The 23,167-nt window shown below is 57.0% G+C and overlaps 3 protein-coding genes across 5 annotated transcripts; all 3 read left to right on the top strand.

The window, feature by feature from the left end:
• The first annotated feature begins 506 nt into the window (after positions 1 to 506).
• CLIP3 (CAP-GLY domain containing linker protein 3) lies at positions 507 to 12,730 on the top strand. Its single transcript, XM_012651568.1, has 14 exons — positions 507 to 679; positions 997 to 1,224; positions 4,189 to 4,328; positions 4,412 to 4,505; positions 4,707 to 4,868; positions 5,260 to 5,378; positions 6,259 to 6,495; positions 8,688 to 8,823; positions 8,972 to 9,100; positions 9,751 to 9,894; positions 9,963 to 10,086; positions 10,293 to 10,357; positions 10,750 to 10,822; positions 11,190 to 12,730. The coding sequence occupies exons 2-14, from the start codon at positions 1,056 to 1,058 to the stop codon at positions 11,242 to 11,244; spliced, it is 1,647 nt and encodes a 548-aa protein (XP_012507022.1). The 5' UTR covers positions 507 to 679; positions 997 to 1,055; the 3' UTR covers positions 11,245 to 12,730.
• A 424-nt stretch (positions 12,731 to 13,154) lies between these two features.
• ALKBH6 (alkB, alkylation repair homolog 6 (E. coli)) lies at positions 13,155 to 18,245 on the top strand. Of its 2 annotated transcripts, XM_012651567.1 has the most exons (7): positions 13,155 to 13,212; positions 13,959 to 14,037; positions 14,317 to 14,385; positions 15,775 to 15,835; positions 16,176 to 16,327; positions 16,553 to 16,669; positions 17,807 to 18,245. In XM_012651567.1, the coding sequence occupies exons 1-7, from the start codon at positions 13,169 to 13,171 to the stop codon at positions 18,068 to 18,070; spliced, it is 786 nt and encodes a 261-aa protein (XP_012507021.1). In that variant the 5' UTR covers positions 13,155 to 13,168; the 3' UTR covers positions 18,071 to 18,245. The 2 variants fall into 2 exon arrangements, with proteins under 2 accessions (XP_012507021.1, XP_012507020.1); XM_012651566.1 differs by lacking the exon at positions 17,807 to 18,245 and having other exon boundaries at positions 13,172 to 13,212; positions 16,591 to 16,664.
• Positions 18,246 to 18,605: 360 nt separating this feature from the next.
• On the top strand, positions 18,606 to 22,273 carry SYNE4 (spectrin repeat containing, nuclear envelope family member 4). Of its 2 annotated transcripts, XM_012651564.1 has the most exons (9): positions 18,606 to 18,733; positions 18,918 to 19,068; positions 19,582 to 19,725; positions 19,903 to 20,097; positions 20,172 to 20,423; positions 20,816 to 20,833; positions 21,136 to 21,237; positions 21,939 to 21,997; positions 22,090 to 22,273. In XM_012651564.1, the coding sequence occupies exons 1-9, from the start codon at positions 18,606 to 18,608 to the stop codon at positions 22,271 to 22,273; spliced, it is 1,233 nt and encodes a 410-aa protein (XP_012507018.1). The 2 variants fall into 2 exon arrangements, with proteins under 2 accessions (XP_012507018.1, XP_012507019.1); XM_012651565.1 differs by lacking the exons at positions 19,582 to 19,725; positions 19,903 to 20,097.
• Positions 22,274 to 23,167: the final 894 nt, after the last annotated feature.

Genomic DNA, 23,167 nt, shown 5'->3' with positions numbered 1-23,167 from the left:
CACGGTGATTAAGAACCAGACTCTACAGGCTGCCTGGTTTCAAGTTTTAGCTGTCACCCACTTGCTGTGTACCCTTGGGCAAGCGGCGTAACCTCTCTGGGCCCAAGTAAGCAAGCATGTGAGCACTGCATGATGACGGCGAGGATGACGACGACGATGAGAGGAGTCTCTACAAAATCACCCTCTGAGGGACACCCCTCGTATAGGGCGAGCGTGGAGAAGGTGTCAGGTCTGAGGTCCCAGAGAGAGGACACGCCCATCACCACCTGCCCTAACAGCAGGCCTGGGGAAGGCTCTGGCACAGCGGGGATGGAGAGAAAGATGTGCCCGCTCTCCCATCCCTCCCTTTTTGCCCTCGTCTCTGCTTCATCTCGCTCCTTCTGTCGCCTCGTCTCGCATCCTTCTCCACGGCCATCTCTTCTTCCTCTCGCGGTCCCGAGTCTATCCCCTTCGCCGCGCTGCCTCCCACAGTCTCCGCCCCCGCGCCCAGTTGGGGGTAACAAGGCGCATGCGCGGTCAACGCCCCTCCCTCTCCACCCCCATCCCCCGTTGGCGTCTGGGCCTGGTCCCCTTCTCTCTGTCTCCCGCTCCTCCTCAATCACGTCCCCCGACACCGACACCCCATTACTCCCGCGGCCTCCTAGTCTCAGCTGTGGTCCCCAGCCCCCGTGTACCCCAGGTAAGATGGGAAGAGGGGAGGCCCGCGGGGAAGGGGAGGGGCGAAGCATCCTGCATCCCGAGATAAACAAACCCGAGGAGGGGGCGGCGGAGACGGAGGGGCCTGACGGGCCTGACGCTGGAGGAGAAGAATGGGGGGCTGGGCCAGGGGAGGTGGCAGGCGCTGGGCGAACGTACAGGGGTCCTCTGATGGGTAACGGGGGTCCCTATGGTTGCCCAAGATCCAGTTGCGCCAGGGCCATCCGGGGCCCTGGGAGCTTCTGGGGACTTGGACCCTGGAGCCTGTGGCCAACCTCTCTAGCTGACCTCTGCCTTCAGGATTTGCCTGAAGGCAGCCCCCAACTCTGCATCTGCCCCCCCGAGGGCCACCAAGGACCATGACTAAGACAGATCCCGCCCCGATGGCCCCGCCGCCGCCCCGAGGGGAGGAGGAAGAAGAGGAGGAAGAGGATGAGCCCGTCCCTGAGGTCCCCAGCCCCACCCAGGAGCGCCGGCAGAAGCCTGTTGTGCACCCCTCGGCACCTGCCCCCCTCCCTAAGGACTACGGTAACCACTGTCCCCACCCTGGAATCTAGTCTGAAGCCTTGGGTGGCCTGGGAGGGTGGGCTGAGTTCTGTTGGTGATGATGATAGGGGAATTCTGGGGAACTGGAAGGTGGTCCATAGGAGTCTTGGCTGCAGAGCCCTTGAAACCCCCCTTCATTAATTCATTTACCCATTGGAGAATGGAATTGTAATTCTAATCTCTGATTCATGACACATCATTTAGTCATTCAACAAACGTTTATTGAAAGCCACTATGGATCTCGCTTTATGCTAGCAGCTGGGGCCACAGCAGGGAGCAAGACAGTCTTTGCCCTGAGAGAACTCACAGGCCTCAATAACAACCACGCAAGTATAAAAGTATAATTTAATGTAAATATATAATTACAAAACATGATAAGAATCGTGTTTACCAAGAACAAGATGCTGCAAGAGCTTTTTAAGACATAGTTTGCCCGAGGAGGTCACGTTTGCGGGAGACCGGAGGGTGGGTTGAGGTTAACTAAGGGAACCACTGGAGAGGTGACCACAGGAGTAAATGGTCTGAGGAAGGAGGGTGTGGAGCTAAGTGTGTGGCCTCTTGGAGAAACTGAAAGTGTCCAATCATTTACTAAGCAATATTTATCGAGTGCTACCACTCTGGGACGCGCCTTATGCTGTGTGATGGGGATTTAATGGTAAGTGACCCAGGCATGATTCCTGCTATCAGGAGAGGAGAGACTAAACAAGTGAACAGATAAGTAAATCAGGTAAGTTCAGACTGGAGTGAGTGCTATGGAAGAAATAAAAGGTGGAAATGTAATGGTTAAATGTGTAGGGGTCAGCTAGTTGAGACAAAGTAGCCAGGGCAGGTCTTTCTGACAAGGTGGCATTGTCAGCTGAGACCCAGAGCGTGAGGAGGAATCAGCCATAGGAGAGCTGGAGAAAGAAAGTTCCAGGCAGACAGCAGCAAGTGCAAAGGCCCTGAGGCAGAACTGAGCTTGGAACAGAAAGATCATGGAGCTGCATTTAGGAAGTGAGCAGAGTTAAGGTGAGAGGTTGGCATGGGCCAGATCTGGAAGGGCCTTAAAGGCCACAGTTAAGGTTTGGGGTATATTTTAAGTATGATGGGGGAGAGCGGTGGTGGAGGAGGGTGTTTAAAAGCAGAGGAGTGGCAGTCTGATTTATAGTTTTAAAAGCTCCCTCTGGCTCCGGGGTAGCGAGGAATGGAGCGCAGCCAGAGTCAGATGTAGCAGGGGGATTTTAGAAGACGCTGGCTGGGAAGCTCCAGCAGCTGTGAGGTTCAGAAACCAGGCACTAGGTTCAGAGAGTAGGCATTGCCAGAATAGGGCAGGAGAGGTGGCATCTGTGGACGTGTCATCCACTAGAGGTGGATAGAGAGACTACAAGTTGACCTCAGTCTGATAGAAAAACAAGAAGGTTATCTGGGGACCTGTGGAATGGGGGTGTCTGCCCCAGGAAACTGGAAAGTCTCCTTTGGAAATGCAGCTGGAGGTGGCTGGAGCCTGTGGCTCAGGGCAAAGTCAGAGGGTCTAGGCTGGGCCTTCCAAGGAATCCTGCCTCTAGAACAAGGAGGGTTGGTCACAGAATGTGAAGGAATCTGGAAGTACAGTCTGGGACAGAGAGAAGGCTAAGAGGGACACCGAGAGGAAATGGTGTATCTGTTTGTTAAATTTGTACATTAATTCGACAGAGATTAACTGAGCACCTACTGCGTGCCAGGTGCTGTGTCCAGCCTTGGGAATAAGGGAATGAACCGGCAGAACAGAAAGGTAGTGTTTACATCCTAATTAGGGCAACAAGTGAGAAAGGAAGAAAAAGAAGAGAAAGATGGAGGAAGAGAGGAAAACAAGGAGGGAGAAAGGGAAAGAGGAGTAAACGTATTATGTGAGGTTGTGATGGGTGCTATGGTCACAAAAAAATAGAGTAGGAGATGGAAAGGGGCGGGGTGCTGACTTCCACAGGGTGACCTCTCTGAGGGGGTGACACTTGAGCAAAGACCTGCAAAACCTTATGAAGAGCTGAGGGAAGACTGTCCCAGGTGGGAAAAACAGCAAGTGCCAAGACCCTGAGGCAGGAATTTGCCTGACACGTTGGAGGGACAGAGGGAGGCCAGTGCAGCTGGAGGGAGATGAGCGACAGGGAGGGCCAGAGGGGCAGGGCCTGGGGGCCACGGTGGGGCCTTTGTATTCTGAGTGGGATGGGAGCCAGGGGAGGGTTCTGAGCCAAGGAGGGTTATGGCATGAGCGAGGTTTTGAAAGGAGCACACAGGCTGATTCCTGGAGACTCCTTCTACGTGGCGCTTCCCTGGGCTGTGTGTCATCTGCTCGTTCATTCACTCATGCATTCCACACACACTGAGTTCCTGCCACGTGCCAGGCCCTGTGCTGGGTGCCCATGTTGCCGCAGAGAGCAGCACTCATCCGAGGGCACTGGGGGGGACAGAAGTGACTCTGCCTGGCCGCAGGTTGGATCCCGCTCATGCATACATTTCATGTGGTCTGCGCGGCATTTGAAAAATTTGAGAGAGTTTTATTAAAAGCAGGACTTCTGGCTTATTTATTTATTTATTTGTACTCTGGAGATTGGGCCAAACTGTGCCCGTACCCTCACCGGGGAGCGGTGGGCCAGCGCGGTAGCAGCCCCCTTGGACACGCGGACTCCGAGGCCTGCACCGGCCACCACACTCTTGTTTCAGGGCGTGGAGTTTGCTGTTCTGTGGGAATTGCCCGGTCGTCCGATTTTCCAAGACGCCCCGGGCATCCAGATTTTTACGCGAAAGCTCCTGAGTTTGAAACCTGGTGCTGGCCACACAGATAATGCCTGTGGGTTGACTGTGGCCCACGTGCCACCATTTTGAGACCCTGCATTAGAGGCTCTCAAAAGCAAAGATGTAGAGCTCCCTGCCTCGGGGTGGAAGGAGGCAGTCAGCTTGCCTGGGGTGATCGTGGACCTCTCCCCACCCCAGCCTTCACCTTCTTCGACCCCAATGACCCCGCGTGCCAGGAGATTCTGTTCGACCCCCAGACCACCATCCCGGAGCTGTTTGCCATTGTGCGCCAGTGGGTGCCCCAAGTCCAGCACAAGATAGACGTCATCGGCAATGAGGTAACAACACCGTGGAAGCCAGGGAGGGAGGGGCATGGGGTCCCCCACATTTGGGTAATCCTCCCTGTCCCCGGTACTTGCAGATCCTGCGCCGAGGCTGCCACGTGAACGATCGTGATGGGCTGACCGACATGACGCTGCTGCATTACGCGTGCAAGGCTGGGGCCCACGGAGTCGGTGAGGGCCCGGACCCCAGGCCATGAGCCCCAGAGCCTAGGCTCCCAGACCCAACACCCTCGAAACCACCCAGAACTCGGGCTTCATCTGGAACTGGCAGCCTAAGCTCCCAAAGTGCAGTCCCTGAGGCCCAGGGCCCTCCCCCGGCATTGGGCCCATGCTCTGGAGGGGGGTTCCGAGCTGACGCGGGCTGTCGTGCAGGGGACCCCGCTGCGGCCGTGCGCCTCTCGCAGCAGCTGCTGGCCCTGGGCGCCGACGTGACCCTGCGCAGCCGCTGGACCAACATGAACGCGCTTCACTACGCGGCTTATTTCGACGTGCCCGACCTCGTGCGCGTGCTGCTGAAGGGCGCGCGGCCGCGAGGTGAGGAGGAGGGCGCTGCGTGGGCGGAGGAGGGCTGGAAAGAGGAGGAGGTACCCAGCGTTGGGGGCAAGGACCCGGTGAGAGGGCGGGCACGTGGACTGATGGGGCAGAACTGAGGCCTGGCTGGGAGGGGGAGGGGACTGGGATCGGAGGAGACAGGGCGAGGAGGCAGGAGGTGGGGCAGACGGGGCTCGGCGGTCGCAGCGCCGGGGAGGGGACGACCTGGGTGGGAGGGGAGGGGCCAAGCAGTGAGGGGCGGGGCTCTGCGGTGGGGGCGGGGCTCTGCGGCAGAGGCTCTGGGGCCTTCAGGTTGAGACGTGAACCTAGAGGGAGGAGGAGGGCCGGGGTCCCGCCGGTGGTCACCCGTAACTCTCCTCTCGCCCCCTTCCAGTGGTGAACTCCACGTGCAGCGATTTCAACCACGGCTCAGCCCTGCACATTGCGGCCTCCAACCTGTGCCTGGGCGCGGCCAAATGTTTGCTGGAGCACGGCGCCAACCCAGCGTTGAGGGTACTGCCATCCCCCCGGCCCACCCCTGCTATCCTCCCTTCCTCCCCCCTTCCCTCCCGCAGGCCTCTGCAGAGGACGAGGACCACCTGCATTTATCAACTTCCCAAGTGTTATAAATACCATCTGTACGTTCGACAAATGAAATAATAGCAGAAATTTACTTAGTGTTCATTATATGTCTGGTGAAGTCTATTATAAACCCTGTTTTACAATGGGGAAACTGAGGCAGAGAGATTAAGGGATTTGCCAGGGTCCTCCAGCCAGGAATATCTTTCAATCCTGGCCGGCCCTGTGGCTGTGTGTAGACAGCATTTCGAGATCATGAGGACAGTAGAGTTATGTCCTCTATGAATGAGAGGGTCGGGCCCCTCATAAGCCCTCAATGTGATCTTTGACCCCTGACCCATCCATTACCTGCCCTACCCCCAACGCCAGTTACTCTGCATCATCCCAGGCACGGATACCTTGGGGGAATATGGCCCGTGCCCCTGAGACCCTGCCTCTCCTCACTCCCCATTGGCCTAGAGCTTGACCCCTGACCTGTGCCACAGGAGCCCCTGCTCAGTGCTTGTTCTCCCACGTGGCCCCTTACAGGCTTGGGTCTTGAGGCATGGCCTCCCTGGGGGTGCGACCTGCAGCACTGAAGTGGGGGCCCGCACTCCGTGTTGGCCCCATCCCCAGCCCAGGCTCTCGGCGTGGGCTTCCCGGGGATGTGGTCTGGTTCTTAATGCCCCGCGCCTTCTCTTTATTCCCATGTTGGCCCAGGGTGTGACCTAGTCCCACCCCCGCTTCACCCAGACTCGGGGTCTCCAGGGGCATGGCTCCATGGGGGTGTGGCCTGTGCCGCTGAGCCCCACCCACTCTTCCCATTGGCCCGCAGAATCGAAAAGGACAGGTGCCTGCGGAGGTGGTCCCAGACCCTATGGACATGTCCCTGGACAAGGCAGAGGCAGCGCTGGTGGCCAAGGAGCTGCGAACACTGCTGGAGGAGGCTGTGCCGCTCTCTTGCGCCCTCCCCAAGGTCACACTACCCAACTATGACAACGTCCCAGGCAATCTCATGCTTAGCGCGCTGGGCTTGCGCCTGGGAGACCGCGTGCTGCTGGACGGCCAGAAGGTCAGGGACTGCGGGGAGGGGCTGGGGGTGGGGTGGGGGGTAGGACTCAGTCCCCTTGTCCCTCCAAGCTGTGTCCTTGGGCAGAGTGCAGACACTCCCCTTTGTCTGCCTGCCCTTCCAGCCATTCGCACAGTACTTTTTTTTCGTCTAACAATTATTCTGTGGGTACCTCCTCTGAGCCTCACCCTGTGCTGATTTCTCCATCCAGGGGGGAAAACAGATCTATCACCTGACAGTGACGGCCCAGAGCAGTCATGGCTGTGATGGGGCAGCACAGGCTGAGTGATCAGCGCAGCTCTGTGCCCCTGTGGCTCCTCTGGGTCAGCTGGTCCCCAATCATGCCCCACCTCCACTCTCAGAGCAGTCAGGACTTAGACTAGGAAAGTACAGGCTAGAGTGCCAGGCGTGATGGGGGCAGCACCCGACTCGAAGGTGAGGAAGAGCGAAACAGGAGAGTAAAAGGAGAAAGGGGGCTCGGGGACGGGGGGCAGGTGTAAAGGCCTAGAGGGCAGAGAGAATCTTCCACCATCCAGGCATTCCGACTTCCATTCGTTGATCTGCTGTCCCAGCTCAAGGGACATGCTGGACTCAGTCCGTCCTTTGGGACAGAGGGCTGTGTCGGCCCTGCCTGCACAGAGCTCCACTGGCGATGAAGGAGAGACAGGCAACGAAGTGAACTTGTGGTTAAGATAATTTCTGGTGGCAACAAGGGCTGTGAACACCGTTAAATGCCTGGCTGGAGTAAATTGTCCCTGGCTGGGTGCAGGGGTAGTGTTAGCTGGGGTGTTCTGAGAAGGCTTCTCTGAGGAGGTGATGCCCAAGCTGAGACGGGAAGGAGCTCCCCCTGCAAGGATGTGGAAACAGGAAGCAGCAGGTACGGAGGCCCACAGGTGGGAAGAGGCAGTGTGACCGGAGGGGGCGTGTGCTGGAGAAGTCAGCAGGGCCCGGGTCACGCCAGACTTGCCGGCCACTGGAAGCAATTTGGATTTTGTTTCTTGTGCAGTGAGAAACCATAAAAGTCACGTGTTTTTTCCTAATCAAGAGTTTTGCATGCATCAGCCCCATCCCGAAAGCTTTCCTTACATGATCTAATCAAATCCATCAGACAGTTCTGAAAGAAAGACGGGTTGACTCTTTCCATTTTACAACCCAGAAGATTGTGAGAGGCTCCAAGAGGTGAAACCCTTTGCCTGAAAACATGTAATACCAATCACTGCCCCTCAGAGAAGCAGCATCGCGCAGTGTTTAGAGCTCAGCTGAGGGATTTGCTACGGTAAATCACAGCTGTGCCACTCGCCAGCTGTGGGACCCGGGCCAGGGGCTCCCCTCCCTGGGGATCAGTTTCTCTATCTGTGAATGGAGATAATAACAGGACCCACCTTAAGGGGTCGTGTGAAGTTCAAATTAATTTTAAAAAGCCCTGAGAACAGCGGCTGACACAGACAGCCAGGCGCTGTGCTAATCCCCACATCACCCACCCCTGAAGTCAGCACTATTAGCCCATTTTATAGACAAGGAGCTGAGGCACGGACGGGTGAATGAGGCTCACAGACTAATACTAACCACACTCACTGCAGCTAAGCCACTTTACATGTGTTAAAAATGCTTCCACCAGACAACCACCCATGGGGTGTGTTGCTGTCCCTATTTTGCAGATGAAACTGAGGCCCAGGAAGTCCCCTGACCAAAGTCACAGCCTGATAATGGCCAACACTTGCTGATCCCTTCCTTAGTAGCAGGCCCTGTTCTGAGGGCTTGAATTTCTCCACGACAGCGCTGCCCAAAAGACCTTCGTGTGGTGGTAGAAATGTTCCGTGTCTGCTGTCCAGTAAAGTAGCCACAAGCTAGATGTGACTATTGAGCACTTGAAATTTGGCTGGTGTGACTGGGGAAATGAATGTTTAATTTAGTTTAAATTTAAATTGTCATCTGTGGCTGGTCACTATTTACTGTACTGGACAAGGCAGCTCTAAAACAATCCTATATGGTGAGTATGATTTCTGTTCCCATTTCAAAGATAAGGAAATTGAGGCACAGAGAGGTTAAGTCATCTAGCCAGTAAATGATGATGTCTGATCTGAGATTTACGCCCAGGTTTCCCCCAGCCACCCCATCATGCTGCTTGTGTGCCGGGGGTCCACCATGGCCTCCCAAGTCCCCTCCCGAAGCCATGTCCTCCCTTGTCTCCCCAGACGGGCACACTGCGGTTCTGCGGGACCACGGAGTTCGCCAGCGGCCAGTGGGTGGGCGTGGAGCTGGACGAACCCGAGGGCAAGAACGATGGCAGTGTTGGGGGAGTCCGGTACTTCATCTGCCCTCCCAAGCAGGGTCAGTCCCACCTTGGGGCCCAAGAGGGTGCGGGTGGGGCCCACTCAGTAGTTCTGATGCTGCTGCCTGGGTAACAGTGGCTGGGGGATGAGGGCGGGGCTGAAGGCAGAGGCTTGGACGACATCAAGCCCAGGTTCTGTCCCCCCAGGTCTCTTTGCCTCCGTGTCCAAGATCTCCAAGGCAGTGGATGCACCCCCCTCCTCTGTCACCTCCACACCCCGGACTCCCCGGATGGACTTCTCCCGTGTCACTGGCAAAGGCCGTAGGGAACACAAAGGTCAGAGAAGGGAGCCCTAGGGGTGGGACGCACCAGTTTGTGGGTAGCTCAGCTTCTGTGATTTGGTTTCTGCTCAGGCCCAAACTCCAATTTTAGAGGACAAGCTCTGAGTTTCTGACTCCTGTGACTCAGTTTCTCCTTTGGCTCAGTACTGGCCCCACTTAGTTCTTAGAAAGACCTGTGGGTTCCCTGCCTTCTGTAACTTAGTTTCCCCTCAGGCCCAAAGGTTTTCCCCAGTTTTAGGGAGGAATCTGGGGGTTCCTGGATTTTGTGACTTGATTTATTCTCAGACCCAATTCCTCCTTCATTTTAAAAGCACAGTTTCTGGGTCCCTGACTTCTGACTCACTTTTTCCTTTGGCCCACATACCCTCTCAGCTTTGAGAAAAGATTTTGGGGTTCTTCAGGTTCTGTGACTCAGTTTCTCCTCAGGCCTAAAGCCCCCCTCCTAGTTCTCTGGCATCTGGGATTCAGTTTCCCCTCCAGCCAAACCCTCACCACACCCCACAATTCTGGGGAAGCCTCTGGAGTTCCTCTGATTGGAGCCAGGAAAGGGTTTCTACCTTGGGGCTTTCCAAGTGGCATGGGGTCCCCAAAGCTGGCATCTGGGGCTCCACCCCCACCCACAGCCCCTGTACCCTCTACCCTTAGGCAAGAAGAAGTCCCCGTCATCCCCATCTCTGGGCAGCCTGCAGCAGCGCGACAGGGCCAAAGCGGAGGTGGGAGACCAAGTCCTCGTTGCAGGCCAGAAGCAGGGGATTGTGCGCTTCTATGGGAAGACAGACTTTGCCCCAGGTGAGGATGGGGACCCTGGGCTGGGGGCAGGCAGGGCCTTGAGGCATCCTGACACTCGTCTGCTGCAGGTTACTGGTATGGCATTGAGCTGGACCAGCCCACGGGCAAGCATGATGGCTCCGTCTTCGGCGTCCGGTACTTCACCTGTCCTCCTCGGCATGGGGTCTTTGCGCCAGCATCCCGCATTCAGAGGTGAGCCTGAATTTTGACCCCCCAACCCAGGGCACCACCCCAAGCCCCGATCTCCCCTCAGATGGTCTCCTCCTTGTGGAACAGCAAGACAATGTGGATACTCCCCATGCACCCAGCTCTTTCCTCATAGGCCCCCGGGGCTCAACTCCTACTCAGACTCGGGCCTCTTGTGGCTCTGACTTTTCCCACTCCCTGTGTCTCCCCAGGATTGGCGGATCCACTGACCCCCCTGGGGACAGTGTTGGAGCCAAAAAAGTACATCAAGTGACAAGTGAGTTGGAGGGTAGGGGGTGGGGTCTGGGGATGGAGGATGGGTCGTGGATTCTCAGGCATATGCTGATGACAGAGTCTCTGGTATTTAACTGAGGACACAGCGTCCAAGAAAAGGATGAGACAGGATCCCAAAGATGAGAGGTCTCAAAGGCAAAGTTAATGACAAGGCTTTTTGGGGATAAGGGGGTTGAGCAGATATTGGGGACAGGGGTAGTTATTGGGAGACATGGCGGGTATTTTTGACAAGAAGTCCAGATGGGTATTGGGAATGTGGGATCCAGGGAAGTATTGGGGACATGAATAGGTATGAATGACAAGGAGTCTGGATGGGTGTTGAGGACACAGGTAGGTCTGTCAACCCCTCACCTGAGACCCTGTTTTCCTCTTCAGTGACGCAGCCCAAACGCACCTTCACAACAGTCCGGACCCCAAAGGACATTGCATCAGAGAACTCTATCTCCAGGTGTGTGGCCAACCCCTGTCCCCTCTCCTATGGGATGTTCAGGGAGAGGCATCCACTAGGCAGTTGGACGGGAGCTCTGGGAGGGGCTGGAAACAGAGATTAGGAAAACTTGTAACTAGTAAGCACACCCAGACACAGCCTTTAGGGTGTAGGGCCCACACTGAATTCTGGTGACTTTAACTTTTAGGGGGCAGGTAAAGGAAGCAGAACACCCTCTACTGCATGTGAGCCTAAAAAGACACAGCCAGGGAGTTAAGAGACAGAATCCAGAAAGGTCAAATCGTAAACACTGGGGGAAGAGCTGGTGGCGAGGGACCCAGGTGTTGCTGCAGCCCGCATCAGAGTGTGACCCAGTTCTCTGTTTCAGGTTGCTCTTCTGCTGCTGGTTTCCCTGGATGCTGAGGGCAGAGATGCAGTCCTAGAGGCCCTGGATACCCGACAAAGAGACAGAGTCCCTACTAGCATCTCCTGACACAGGAGCCCCCAAGTCACCCTGAGATAGAGATTCCCAGTAACACATTCAGAGTAGAGACCCCCTGTTAGCCAGCCCTCCATCACCGAGGCCCCATTATTAACAGATTCCCCCATAATAACCCTCCAGATACAGACCCCATGTCACCCAGAAAAAGATTCCCTGAGTAGCACCTTCAGGCTAGTCCCTATCCCCAACCCCTCAGAGCAGACACCCCCAATTAACAGATTTCGACATCACCCCAAATGATGGTGACCCTTTCCGTATAATGCTCCACAACAGAACATTCTTGAGTCACTCATCACTGGATCAGAAACCCCCCATTAACAAAGATCTCCCCCAAGTCTTCTTGAAATAAACATAGGTCACACCTCCAGAGCAACAGACCTTCATGTCACTATCCCTTGTTTAACATCAGTCCCCTTGAGATGTCATGACCCCATGGTCACCCCGAAGCCCTTACACTCCAACCTCCCAATCGGATACTTCCTCCATTAACAAAGACCTTTGTTCTTGCCCCTCAAGAAGAGAACCACCTTAGCCAGCCCACTGTCACCCCTAATTTACAGACACCAAAACAGTCCTGGAAGTGCTAATTACAGGACCCCCAAGTCTTCCTATCCTCTGCACCCTCAAGAAACCCCCAGTGCCTTGTATGAAGCCCACCCCACATGGCCCACAGCCCCTGTGCTGGCCAGGCTCCCAGAAAATTCTCTATTTTTTAAGTAATGACTTCCCCCTTTGGGGGACCCCAAAATTTAGAGGCCCCATTCTGGGACTCTGGGGATCCTAAACCCCAGAGTACATGTATCCCAAATTCCCCTGTGTCCTCAAGTCCTACAGCCCCTAGAAGACCTCAAGGCCCTCACTCCAAGCACCCCCAAATCTTGGAATCCTCAAATCCCCAGGGAATCCCAAATTTACAAATCCAATCCCAAGCCCCCAGGAAACCCAATCATCAGGTCCTTGCGCCTGGGATGGAGGAGACTGCAGTCAGGATGTGCATCCCAGGCTCCCAGGGCACCTCAAGCCCTGTTCACAGGCACCGGGACACCCAAACAGGAATTCCCATCCTTGGAAACTGGAGGACTTCAATGCCCTGAGTCCATGGATCTCGACATCCAAATTCCAAGAGCCCCAGCCCCAAGGGAACCCCAACTCTTAAAGCCTCCATGTCTAATACATGGAAGTCCCCAAGGCCCTGAGGGGATCCCAAATCTTGGAGCCCCCATTTCAATCTATGTTCTGGTCACTGGCCCCAAAGGACCTCACAGCGCCTCGGCCAGACCAACAGCCCAAGGGAGAACCTGAAGGCCCAGGGGGTCTAGGGTAGACCTGGGGCCCTGACCACCAAGGACAGCTCACGACTGCCCCTTCACTGCATGTCCCCAAACAGCATGACTCCTGTCCTCTTCAATAAAGATGTTTCTATGGCCTCTCTGTGTCAGGTCATTGGGAGGTTCGGTCCTGTCTCTTGTACCCTGTACCCTTGCTGGGGGATGGTGGGAGAGGAAGTTCTTCCTTCAGTCTCGCCGTCCTGAGGCATGGGCGTAGAATGGCCCTGCAGGAAGTCCCCCCAACACGCCCTCTCGCGGCCTTCCCGTGGCCGCTACGACTGCCCCTCACATCTGGGCCCACTCCGCAGTTAGACGGGTTTGCTTCTGGAGCTGATTGGCAGGTGCCAGACGAAGATTCCACCCCGCCGTGGCTCAGAGGCTGGGCCGCGCATATTCCTACGCGAGGGTTGAAGGGGCGGACGAATACTGAGCCAGAGCGCCGATTGGGTGGAAGGCGGGACCTTAAGGCCGCTGAGGTTTCCCATTGGCCTGAGCACTCTGCGTCAATAATGTGGGCCGGAAGTGGCTGGGAGGGGAATGGGGGTGGTGAATATAGAAATTGGAGGGGACACTGGTGTACGGTCAGTTTTGGGGGTGCTCGGGGCAGAGATGGATGTCCAAAAGGGCTGGGAGTGGGGATCCGAGAAAGCTCAGAGTAGGGGTCCGAGGAGGCTCAGGGAGTGATCCTAAAAGGGGGACTGAGGGGTTCAGAGAGAGAAGAGGGTTTGAGAGGAGTCAGGCCCAGGGCTAAAGGCTTCAGGGTGCTGGAGCAAAGGGACACTCGGGAAAGGAAATCTGAGGTCCGGAGTCGGGGATCCAAGGAGGCTGAGAGTGGACATGTCTGAGGAGGCTCAGACTCGGGGCACAAGGGTGCTCAGAATGAGAGATCTGAAAGGGCCGGAGGAGGGCCCACGGGGGCCCCCAGTTGTTAGAGAGCCGGGATCCTGGTTGTGGGTCTGAAGTGGGGTCTCAAATTAAGGTGTTTAAAGGGGCTCTGGGGCGCAGCCCTGCGGTTTACGTGTGGACCTTTTGAGAAAGGTTCGGGGTGGGGTCAGAGAATGTTCTCTGTGAGAGGATTGAGAGGACAAATGTGTAGTTTGATGGGCCCTTGGTGGAGTTTTGGAGGACTATTCTGGGTACTCATTGTGTTCGGGCAGGGAGACTAGGGGCTCGCTGTGTAGCTTTTGAGATGCTGAGGACTCAGGTTTTAGAGGCCAAGTGAGTTTCACCGCTGAGGTGAGGCCCTGGCGGGTGATGGGGTGGAAGGCTGCATCATGGCCTGCGGGTGGGAGGCTTAGTGACTTCAGTGCGTCCTCCCTCCCCACAGGACTGTGTGCAAGGAGTTGGTGTCGATGGAGGAGCAGGACGCCAGGGTCCCAACCCTGGAACCATTCAGGGTGGAGCAGGTTGTCAGGAATGGGGGTGCAGAGGGTGAAGGTGGGGACTAGTGGGTGAGAGGTGGGGTGGGATAGGCAGGCTGACTCTGGGTTCATGGGTTGGGATTCTTACCTTCAGAGTCCAGCCTTACCCCCAACCCTACCCCAGAATGGGCATTGGTTCCTTGACTTCAGATCCTGGCCTGACATCCTGAGCCTCTCGCCAGAGGGAGAGTTGGCTCAGCAATGATATGGCCCCTGTATGGATGGAAGGGCCACACCTTCAGGGGGGGGTTCTCTCTATCCTAGGCACCACCTGTAATCTACTATGTCCCTGATTTCATTTCCAAGGAAGAGGAGGAGTATTTGCTTCGACAGGTGACCCCAGTTCCCTTCTGATCTGTTTTCTCCCTCTTCCCATATCCCTCCCCAACCCCTGCCCCCTGTATGAGAGCCCCCAAGGCTGCAGTGAAGACCTTGGCAGAAAGGAGAGTGCCACACAGCACCCATCTCCCACCTTCCCCTTTCCTCTCTCAGGACCTGCAAGGGCATATCAGAAAAAGATTTTTCTAGGAGGCTTAGGGGAAACCAAACTGATTCTTAGAAAGGAGGTGGTTATTATGAAGCTCAGACTTCCTGTACTGAGATAGCCCAGTCCAGCCTTCAAAACTAGGATGTTACTGAGATCAGATTCCTTGTTTGGGAGTAGCCCAGTGCAACCCCAGAGTCTCAAGAGCAAGGAAGTTACAGAGCTCATACTCCCTGTAATGAGATAGCCCGATCCTGCTAGCTTAGAGGAAAGGAGGTTATAAACATAGGCTGATACAGCCCAGTTCAGATCCTTGAGCTAGCCTAGGAATCAGAATGTTAGAGAGTAAAGTCAAGATAGATCAGCATAGACCCAGCGTTTTTGGAACAAGATTACCAAGCACAGACCACCTATGCTGAAATGACCCAATTTGTATTCTGTTCTTAAGGATTGGAGAAAGATAATTTACAAAGCTCAGAGACCCTGCACTGGGATGGCCCTTTGCAGCCCCAGAGCTTTAGTTACAGAGCACAGATCTTCCCTGTGCTGGAGTAGTAGCCTACTCAAGCTTGAATCCCAGGAAGGAGTTAGCTTCAGAACACAGACTCTCGTGCTGAGATAGCCCATTCCAGACCTTAGAGTTCTGGGGATTGAAAAATTTACATATTATAGAATCCCTGGGCTGAAATAGCCTAGTCCAGCTCTACAACCATGAAAGGAATGAAGCGATTATGGAGTACAGTATAGATTTCTTGGATTGAGGCAGTCCATTCTAGACTATTGGGATCTTGGGAATGGAGGGTTTTCAAAGTACTTTCTTTGCTGTACTGAGATAGCCCAGTACAGCACACTCCATCTGCCAGGCATTAGAAACAAAGAGCTTCTAAAACTCAGACTGTCTTCAGATAGCCCAGGAATCAGGAAATTAGAGTATAGAGTATTTGCTGCTGGGCTGAAAGAGCCCAGTCCAGCCCCAGAACTGAGTAGATTCAGACCAGTATTGTGTAGTCCTGGTTCCTTTCCTCAATCCCAGCAGACACAGGTGGGCTTTGGGGCCAAAAGCCTCCCCAGGAAAGAAGGCAAAAAACAAAATCCCGGGAACACACTACCCCAGAGAATGATCCCACAGACAATGAGATGACCCATTTCCACCCCAGGTAAAGGCCTCTGTTGGCCTGGGTGGGAGAACAATGGAGGAGTGGTCCTGAAAAAGGGGTGACCCCTTCTCCACCTGCTAGGTTTTTAATGCCCCAAAGCCAAAGTGGACCCAGCTCTCCGGGAGGAAGTTACAGAACTGGGGTAAGTGTCCCTGGCTGGGGGCACGGGCGATTCTGGGATGTGGGCTGGAGCAGGGGGCTCAGATCCAATAGTCTTAAGACATTGGTGGGGAGGGAATCCCTGAGGGCTCAAGGGGTCTCAGGGGACATGATTTTGAGGGGTCAGTGGAGGTCCTGAGGGTTAGGGATTTCCCGATGGGTTGTGAGTATCTGAAAGGGTCCAGTGGTCTGGAGAAGTTAGGAAGCCTTTGAAGGGTCCAGTGGTCCCTGAGGGGGTCAGGGTGCTTCCAATCACTGGGATATCCTTAATGGGGGCTCCAGGTCCCATGGGGAAGCCCTCAGGACCCTGTTGCCCTCCCCAGGTGGGCTCCCCCATCCTCGGGGGATGGTTCCTGAGCGGCTGCCCCCATGGCTCCAGCGCTACGTGGACAAAGTGTCTGACCTCAGACTTTTTGGGGGTCTCCCGGCTAACCATGTCCTCGTGAACCAGTATCTGCCAGGGGAGGGCATCATGGTAACCACATATCCTCACCCTGACCCCCACAGTAACTGCCTCCCCCCAGACCTCTGAGCCATCACGGGGCTGGGCATCATGCTTGCCCAGCCTCACACTCATCAAGTAGCCACCTATCCCAAGCAGGCATTCACCTCCCTGTCCCCAGCTTGGGAGCCCCCTTTTAACCTAAAGGGTGGGGGGTGTGGACCCCTGCCCTGCCCAGCCCTGGTGCCCACTCCCCAGCCCCATGAGGATGGACCACTGTACTACCCGACTGTCAGCACCATCAGCCTGGGCTCCCACGCCATGCTGGACCTCTACGAGCCGCGGCAGCCAGAGGATGATGACCCTGTGGAACAGGTGGGCCTGAGACGCTACCCCAGCCGCTTGTGGCCACTCCGACATCCCGCATCCTCCAAGATCACCTGATCCCACCTGCCTTTGAGGTTCTCCTGACACCCAGACACCTTCCTCTGTCCCTTCATGGGGTACAACTGCCTCCTCCCAGACACCAGGTCCATCTGCTGTCAGGGTACCCTACATACCATAATTTCCACAGACACCCCAGTGCCCCAACCTGCTGAATAGATGCCCCCAGATGCACCCCCTAGACCTCCTGACCACACGTGCTCAGAGTGCTCCAGCTGCTCAAGGTCCACAGATAGCCCATGCAGGGCTCCCCAGTACTCCAGCAGACACTCTGACGTCCTTAGATACCCCCCTGTCATGCACTCATGGGCGCCCCGACATCCTCCCAGATGTCCCGGCCCTGTCCCCTGCACAGGGTACTGCAGCACTGACATCCTGCCACTCCAGTAATGTGATCTGCGGTGCAGGACACCCAGATTCTCCTTGGACCCCTGACACATGATTTGCTGCTCAGGGTCCCCCCAGATACCCTGACGACACCATCGCTGATCTCTGTCTCTGAGTGATGCATTTCTGACACTTAAGTGTTCACAGAAACTTCCCTGGACATGATTCCCCTGACCTGCTCCTCCCTGGGGCTTCCCCTTTAGCCCCACGTGCTCCTGGGTATGCTGACACCCCCCCCTTCTGTGCCAGTGTCCTCTAACATCCGGATGTCCTTGGGTATGCCCACTCCCTGGAACCTCTGCCTCACTGTCCCGCGGGGTCCTGGCTTCAGCCATGCCCTCTCAGCCCAGCTGTGCCTGTGTTTCCTAGGGAGACAGTCCCAGCTCCAGCTATTAGGAGATCCCAGCTGCAGCCATCACGGCCTGCTGACCCTTTGACGCCCCCATCTGCAACCTAGTTCCTTCCCCCTCCACGAGGGACTGTGTCCCACCCCCTGCCTTCCCCAGCAGCCCCAGGATCCGCCAATTTTCACTCCTGAACCACCAAAGCTTCCATCCCTGGGAGCACGCTTGCTCCTGAGCCTTTGTCCCTGGGGACTCGCTGACCCTTGCCCCCTGACCCCCGAAGCCTGCTGACCCCCCCGACTTTTGGAGACCCGCTGACCGTCAGCCCGCCCCGCAGCCCCGGCCCCCGCCCCGGCCCGTCGCCTCGCTGCTGCTGGAACCGCGCAGCCTGCTGGTGCTGCGTGGCACCGCCTACACGCGCCTCCTCCACGGCATCGCCGCCGCCCGGGCAGACGAGCTCGACGCCGCCTCCCTGCCGCCCAATGCGGCCGCCTGCCCGTCGGCGCGGCCCGGGGCCCGCCTGGTCCGCGACACCCGCGTCTCGCTGACCATCCGCCGCGTGCCCCGCGTGCTGCGCGCCGGCCTCTTGCTCAGCAAGTGATCGCCAGGCTGGGGACAGTTCGGATCCCGGCTTCCTGCCCACCCTGGGGCTGTCAGTGATTCTGTGACCTTGGAACCCTGGAGCGGAGGCGGCTCCCCTGGGTTATTTATTTTCCCAACAACTTTGCTGGAACCACAGGAAAAAAACCCATTCCCAATAAACCAAACATATCTTTCCTTGGTTTTAGTGTTTTTTTTCCGGCGGTGGGGGGAGATGCTTGGGTCCCTAAGGGGCACCGCGTCTGGGACCTTAAGTGGGTGGGTAGGCCCTGGCGGTTGGATGTGTGGGTCCTGAGTGATGCTGGGAGGTTTAGCTACTGATCCTGTTGGGGAGGAAGGAGTTAAGTCGCTGTTGTCACCTGAGCTGGGCATCAAATTACCTGGGCCCAGGTTCCCTCGGAAGGGGTGGAGCCAGGCCTGCCCCTGGGCCCCTCCGGCAGTCTCAGGCCTGCGAGAGTCCAGCTGAGAAGGTCTGGGGGACACCCTTGGCTAGGGAAAAGGTCCTCACCTGACTCTCTGTGCCCAGACCCCCAGCTATGGCCCTGTCCCCAACTCTGGGCCCTAGGCTCCCCTCAGAGCTGCTCAACCACCGCCCTGGAGTCCCCAGGGAGCCAGACGTTGCTGGATGCACCATCTGCCCTGCATCTGAGAAGGACAGAGTCAGGTGGGGGCTGGGGCTTTTGAAGCTTGTTCCCAAGAGGATGGGGGCAGTAGCAAGGGCCATTTGAGGGTAGGGGGTGCTGTGACTATAATCACCCGGGGACAGGAGAGGGAGCCGGGGATGGAGCAAGGGTTGGGTGGAAAATGAGGTACTGAGGCTCATGTGCCCACTGTCCCCTACCTCCCAGGCAGGGGCAGGCCCAGGAACAGGGACAAGACTCCCTGGACCCTCCTGAGCACTTCCAAGGTGGGCTAAGGGGCATTGAGCCCGTTGCTGGCCCCCCAAGATTGTCAACGCCCTCTTCCCGTGAGGACCCAGCTGGAGGCAAACACTGTGAGGTGAGCTGAGGTGACCCAGACCCCTTGTGCCGGCTCCCACCTCCTCTCTGTCCCCCAGGATCTGGCCTCCTCTGCACTGCAGGTGAGGGGATGATTCTGGAAAGGTGTTGGGCATCTGTGAGGGGAGGGACTCTCAGGAAAGTGTTTCTTTACCATTCAGTATAGAAGTATTTCGTTATTTTACCGACTGGGAGGGAAGTATTTCATTGTCGGTCCTGGTGCAGCCCTCGGAGGTACCCAGCTCTGTGACTTCCTCCCTGTCCAGACCTCCAAGCCACACGTGTCCAGGTTCCCAGGAGCTTTGAAAACCCGAAGACCTTGGATTAGATGTTCCCAGGCCTGGCTCCACTGGGAAGGCCCCTAAGTGGGAGCAGCCCTGGTGTAGACCCAGACGTGGATTGTGTTGCAGGGAAGCATCCAGAAGGCAGGAGCCTGCAGAAGAGGGGTGGTACTGGGGTGAGCGTAGTGCTTGATTGGCTCACTGGTCCTGATGCAGACCCCTGTGTTCCCCAGCACCCCATCTCTGGCCTGGACGTACTGGAGGCGGAGCAGGACAGCCTGCACCTTTGCCTAGTGGGGATGGGGCTCCGGCTGCAGGACCTGGAGCGAGGCCGGGGGCCCTGGGCATTGGCGCAGAGAGGAATGGTCGAGTTGCAGGTGGGCCGTGGGGGGCCAGGATGGGGGAGGGTGGGTGCCAGCTTTTTGGGGTGGGAAATGGGTTTATTGCATGTTCTAGGTCTCTGAATAGGAAGTGGGGACAGGGCTCACTCCAGGTCTGAGTCTCTGGTGTCCCTGGTGTGTGTGGGGGGGTGATGTCCAACCACATGTCGCCAGGCCCTGCAGGCAGACCTCCGAGGGGCGGCCGAGCGTGTGGACGCACTGCTGGCGTTCGGCGAGGGGCTGGCACAGCGGAGTGGGCCTAGGGCCTGGGCATCCCTGGAGCAGATCCTAAGGGCCCTCGGAGCCCACAGAGACACCATCTTCCGACGGCTCTGGCAGCTGCAGGCCCAGCTGGTCAGCTACAGCCTGGTATGGCCCGCCCTGATGGCCCCCGGTCCTGAACCCAATCTCCCGACTCCCATGACCTCTATCCTCTGACCCAGGTGTTCAACAAGGAGGCCAACACGCTGGACCAGGACTTGGAGGTCGAGGGGGACCTGGACGGGCCAGGACCTGGTGGGGTCTGGGGGCCCTGGGCGCCCAGCAGCCTCCCCGCTTCCGCAGAGTTGGAGTGGGACCCTGCAGGGGACGTTGGGGGCCTCGGACCCTTGGGGCAAAAGACAGCCTGGACACCAGGGGCCCCCTGTGAGCTGTGTGGCCACAGGGTCCCCCAGGGCAGAGGACGAGGCCTCGAGGTGAGAGCGGTCCCTCTTGAGGGACCCTCCTCCCCCAGGCAACCAGAGGGCACCTCCGTGTGCCTTCCAGCCGGGTCTTTCCCTTTCGAGGTGTCGGTGGCTCTGTCTCTCTATCTCTGTCTCTCTTCATCTCTGTGTCTCTCTCACCGTTTCCCTCTCTCCTGTCTGTCTCTGTCTACATCTCAGGCCCATTTTCTCTCCCTCTGCCCCTTGCTTTCCTTGCTGCAGCTGTGCTGGCCTCCTGGCTCTTGTGCGAACACCCCAAACTCGCTCCCACCTGGAAACCCCCAGAAGCGTGCCCGGCTTACCGCCTCCCTTCCTTCCAGCCGCTCCTCCAACGCCATCTCTCCAAACATTAGCGACCCTGATCTTTAGTTCCTAACAGCACTTAGCGCAGTTCGACTTCATACGTGTGTTTATTGATTTATGGTCTCTCCCTCCCACTAAAATAGAAGCTCCATGGGGGTCAGGATCTTGCCTGTTTCCATCTCCACTGAGTCCCCAGCTTCTAGAACAGTGCCTGGCATGTAATAGACACTCATTAAATATTTGTTGAATGAATGAATGAATAATGTCTCCTCTCTTGGTTTCTTTGGCTCTGGCCCTCTGTCTGTCCCGTGAGATCTCTCTGTGCCCCCGGAATCTCGCCTCATGCGCACCCCCATCCTAGTCCTTGCCCAGCCATGTCTCTTTGTTGCTGGTTCTCCAAGAGCCACGTGCCTGTCTCTCCCCACAGGATGTGCTCGTGTCCGGCCTCAGCCACCGGAAACACTTCGCAGGTTACCGCAGACGCTCCCTGCTCCGGAAGCCTCAGGTGAGCTGGTCCTCAGCCGGGTGTAGCACTCAGGGATCTTGATGGCAAGTGACAGAAACCCAACCAATTGAACGACATAGAAAAGGGGATGCTATTTTTGTCACGTAACTGAAAAGTCCAGGCACTGCCGAATTTCGGACCTCAAATGAGGTCCCCATCAGGGCTCAGTCCCTCCCTCTTGTCGCTTCTACTTCTCAGCAGAATGGCTGCCCCGGCCACTACACCCTCACTTGCCATTGGTTTACCCACCCGGGGGAGGAGAGTGCCTCTGACCTACCAGCGGCAGCCAAAGTCCCAAGTCCCACTTGCCTGGCTCAGGCCGTGGGCTGCACCCTGAAGGAATCCGAGTGCTTGGGTTGGCCAGGTCTGGGTCATGTGCCCAGTCGTGGACGTGGAGGAGGCGGGGGTCAGCTGCACATGAACCCAAAGCTGTCTCTACTTAATGAGTAGAAAGCATGACTCCGCCACCCCAAATTGAGCCACTGTTATGAGGAAAGGGGGGACTGATTGGATTGGAGGACGGGCACGAACAGACATCCACCACACTGGAGATATTCCCCGTCCACTGGGGTCCGGGGGATAGCGGGGCTGCCAGGAAAGGGGAAGAAATGAGACCAGCCCGGTAGGTCTATGGTAGTAAGAGAAAGTTCATACTAAGTGTCACTTCCATCCATTCTGCTGTGGCTGCTGTCTACCCTTAGGACAAGAAGAGGCAAGCATCTTCCAGTCTCCAGGATGTGACACTGGAGGTGGATGCCGGGTGAGGTGCCCAGAAGACGGGTCGGGGGTATGGTGGACAGGGCTCGTGGCGGCAGCCCACCCACGTAGTTAACACTGCGTTTCCCTTGGCAGGGCTCCCGATCCTGCATCCAGGTGGCCCCTGGCCTTCCTCCTTCTCCTCCTCTTTCTCCTTCTCCTCCTGGTGGGTGCCACATTGCTCCTGCCCATGTCCGGGGTCCTCTGCTGCTCTCACTCCCGACTGGCCAGGACACCTTACCTGGTGCTCAGCTACGTCAATGGTCTCCCCCCAGTCTGAGTACGCAGCCCAGTAATAAATGGTCCCTGTCAAAGGACGTGTGAGGACATCGTGTGCCTGAGCGTCCAGAATCTAGGATATGGCCCTCATGTCTGCGCAGAGCCCTTGGCTTTGAGCACAGAACACAGAACGGAATCAGCCCATCTCAGGTGGGGTTGCCCCCGACCCTGACGCGAAGATCCAAGCGCAAGTACTGTGTTTGGACGGTGATCCTTGCAAGAGCTGCAGGGGAGTGAGGAAGCGAGCCTGGGAGGGGAGTGAGAAAGCGAGCCTGGGAGGGAAAAGCTGGTCGTAGTGGTGGAGTTAATGAGCTGGTTGCTGCTCTGGGCACCGTCCCACTGGGGACCTCTGGGAAGCTGTATGGAACACAGCTCGAAGCTGTTTCACTAAAGGGGCGGAGGAGTCGTGGCCCTTACATGCCAGCTCCCATCTTGCATGTTGAGGGGTCTTCCTGGAGTCATTACTGCCCCAGCACTTCCGGCCTGTCTGGCCTGAGAAGGTAGAGGAGGCCTCAGGCAGAGGAGCACAGGTGCCTGCCACAGGAAGCTCGGGGCAGGCAGGGAAGGATGCAGATGATGCCGCGGGTGAGCTGCCAACAGCACCTGCCGCAGCCCCCACTCACACCCATTCCACGTGGTGGGCTCCCGGCTGGGCCGTCATTGGTCCGGGGGCAGGGGCAGGGCGGGGGTGTCTTGCAAGCACCGGGCTGAAATGCCAGGGCTCAGTCCTGGAGTCCAGTCTCCCCAGAGATTAAGGTATCGGGACAAGAGGCGGGGGCAGCATTGGACCCAAGAACAGAGGCAGGAGGAGCCCTGTGCTGGGCTCCCCGATGTGCCCTCGACATGGGCCCCCTCCCCTTTAACTCTCAACCGCGCGATGCTGTGGCCTCACTCA

Source organism: Propithecus coquereli, unplaced genomic scaffold (assembly GCF_000956105.1).
Source record: "Propithecus coquereli isolate 6110/MARCELLA unplaced genomic scaffold, Pcoq_1.0 Scaffold358, whole genome shotgun sequence".
In the NCBI taxonomy this organism is placed as follows: Eukaryota; Metazoa; Chordata; class Mammalia; order Primates; family Indriidae; genus Propithecus; species Propithecus coquereli.
The sequence above is the reverse complement of the archived record's forward strand: the minus strand, read 5'-3'. Positions and strand labels throughout refer to the sequence as shown.

Coding starts and splice junctions, on each gene's coding strand:
- CLIP3 (XM_012651568.1), top strand. CDS start 1,056: ATGACTAAGACAGATCCCGCCCCGATGGCCCCGCCGCCGCCCCGAGGG. Junction 1,225..4,188: donor CCCCCTCCCTAAGGACTACG/GTAACCACTGTC, acceptor TCCCCACCCCAG/CCTTCACCTTCTTCGACCCC. Junction 6,496..8,687: donor TGCTGCTGGACGGCCAGAAG/GTCAGGGACTGC, acceptor TTGTCTCCCCAG/ACGGGCACACTGCGGTTCTG.
- SYNE4 (XM_012651564.1), top strand. CDS start 18,606: ATGGCCCTGTCCCCAACTCTGGGCCCTAGGCTCCCCTCAGAGCTGCTC. Junction 19,069..19,581: donor CTGGAGGCAAACACTGTGAG/GTGAGCTGAGGT, acceptor TGTGTTCCCCAG/CACCCCATCTCTGGCCTGGA. Junction 19,726..19,902: donor GAGGAATGGTCGAGTTGCAG/GTGGGCCGTGGG, acceptor ACATGTCGCCAG/GCCCTGCAGGCAGACCTCCG.
- ALKBH6 (XM_012651567.1), top strand. CDS start 13,169: ATGGGGGTGGTGAATATAGAAATTGGAGGGGACACTGGTGTACG. Junction 14,038..14,316: donor AACCATTCAGGGTGGAGCAG/GTTGTCAGGAAT, acceptor TCTCTATCCTAG/GCACCACCTGTAATCTACTA. Junction 15,836..16,175: donor GAGGAAGTTACAGAACTGGG/GTAAGTGTCCCT, acceptor TGCCCTCCCCAG/GTGGGCTCCCCCATCCTCGG.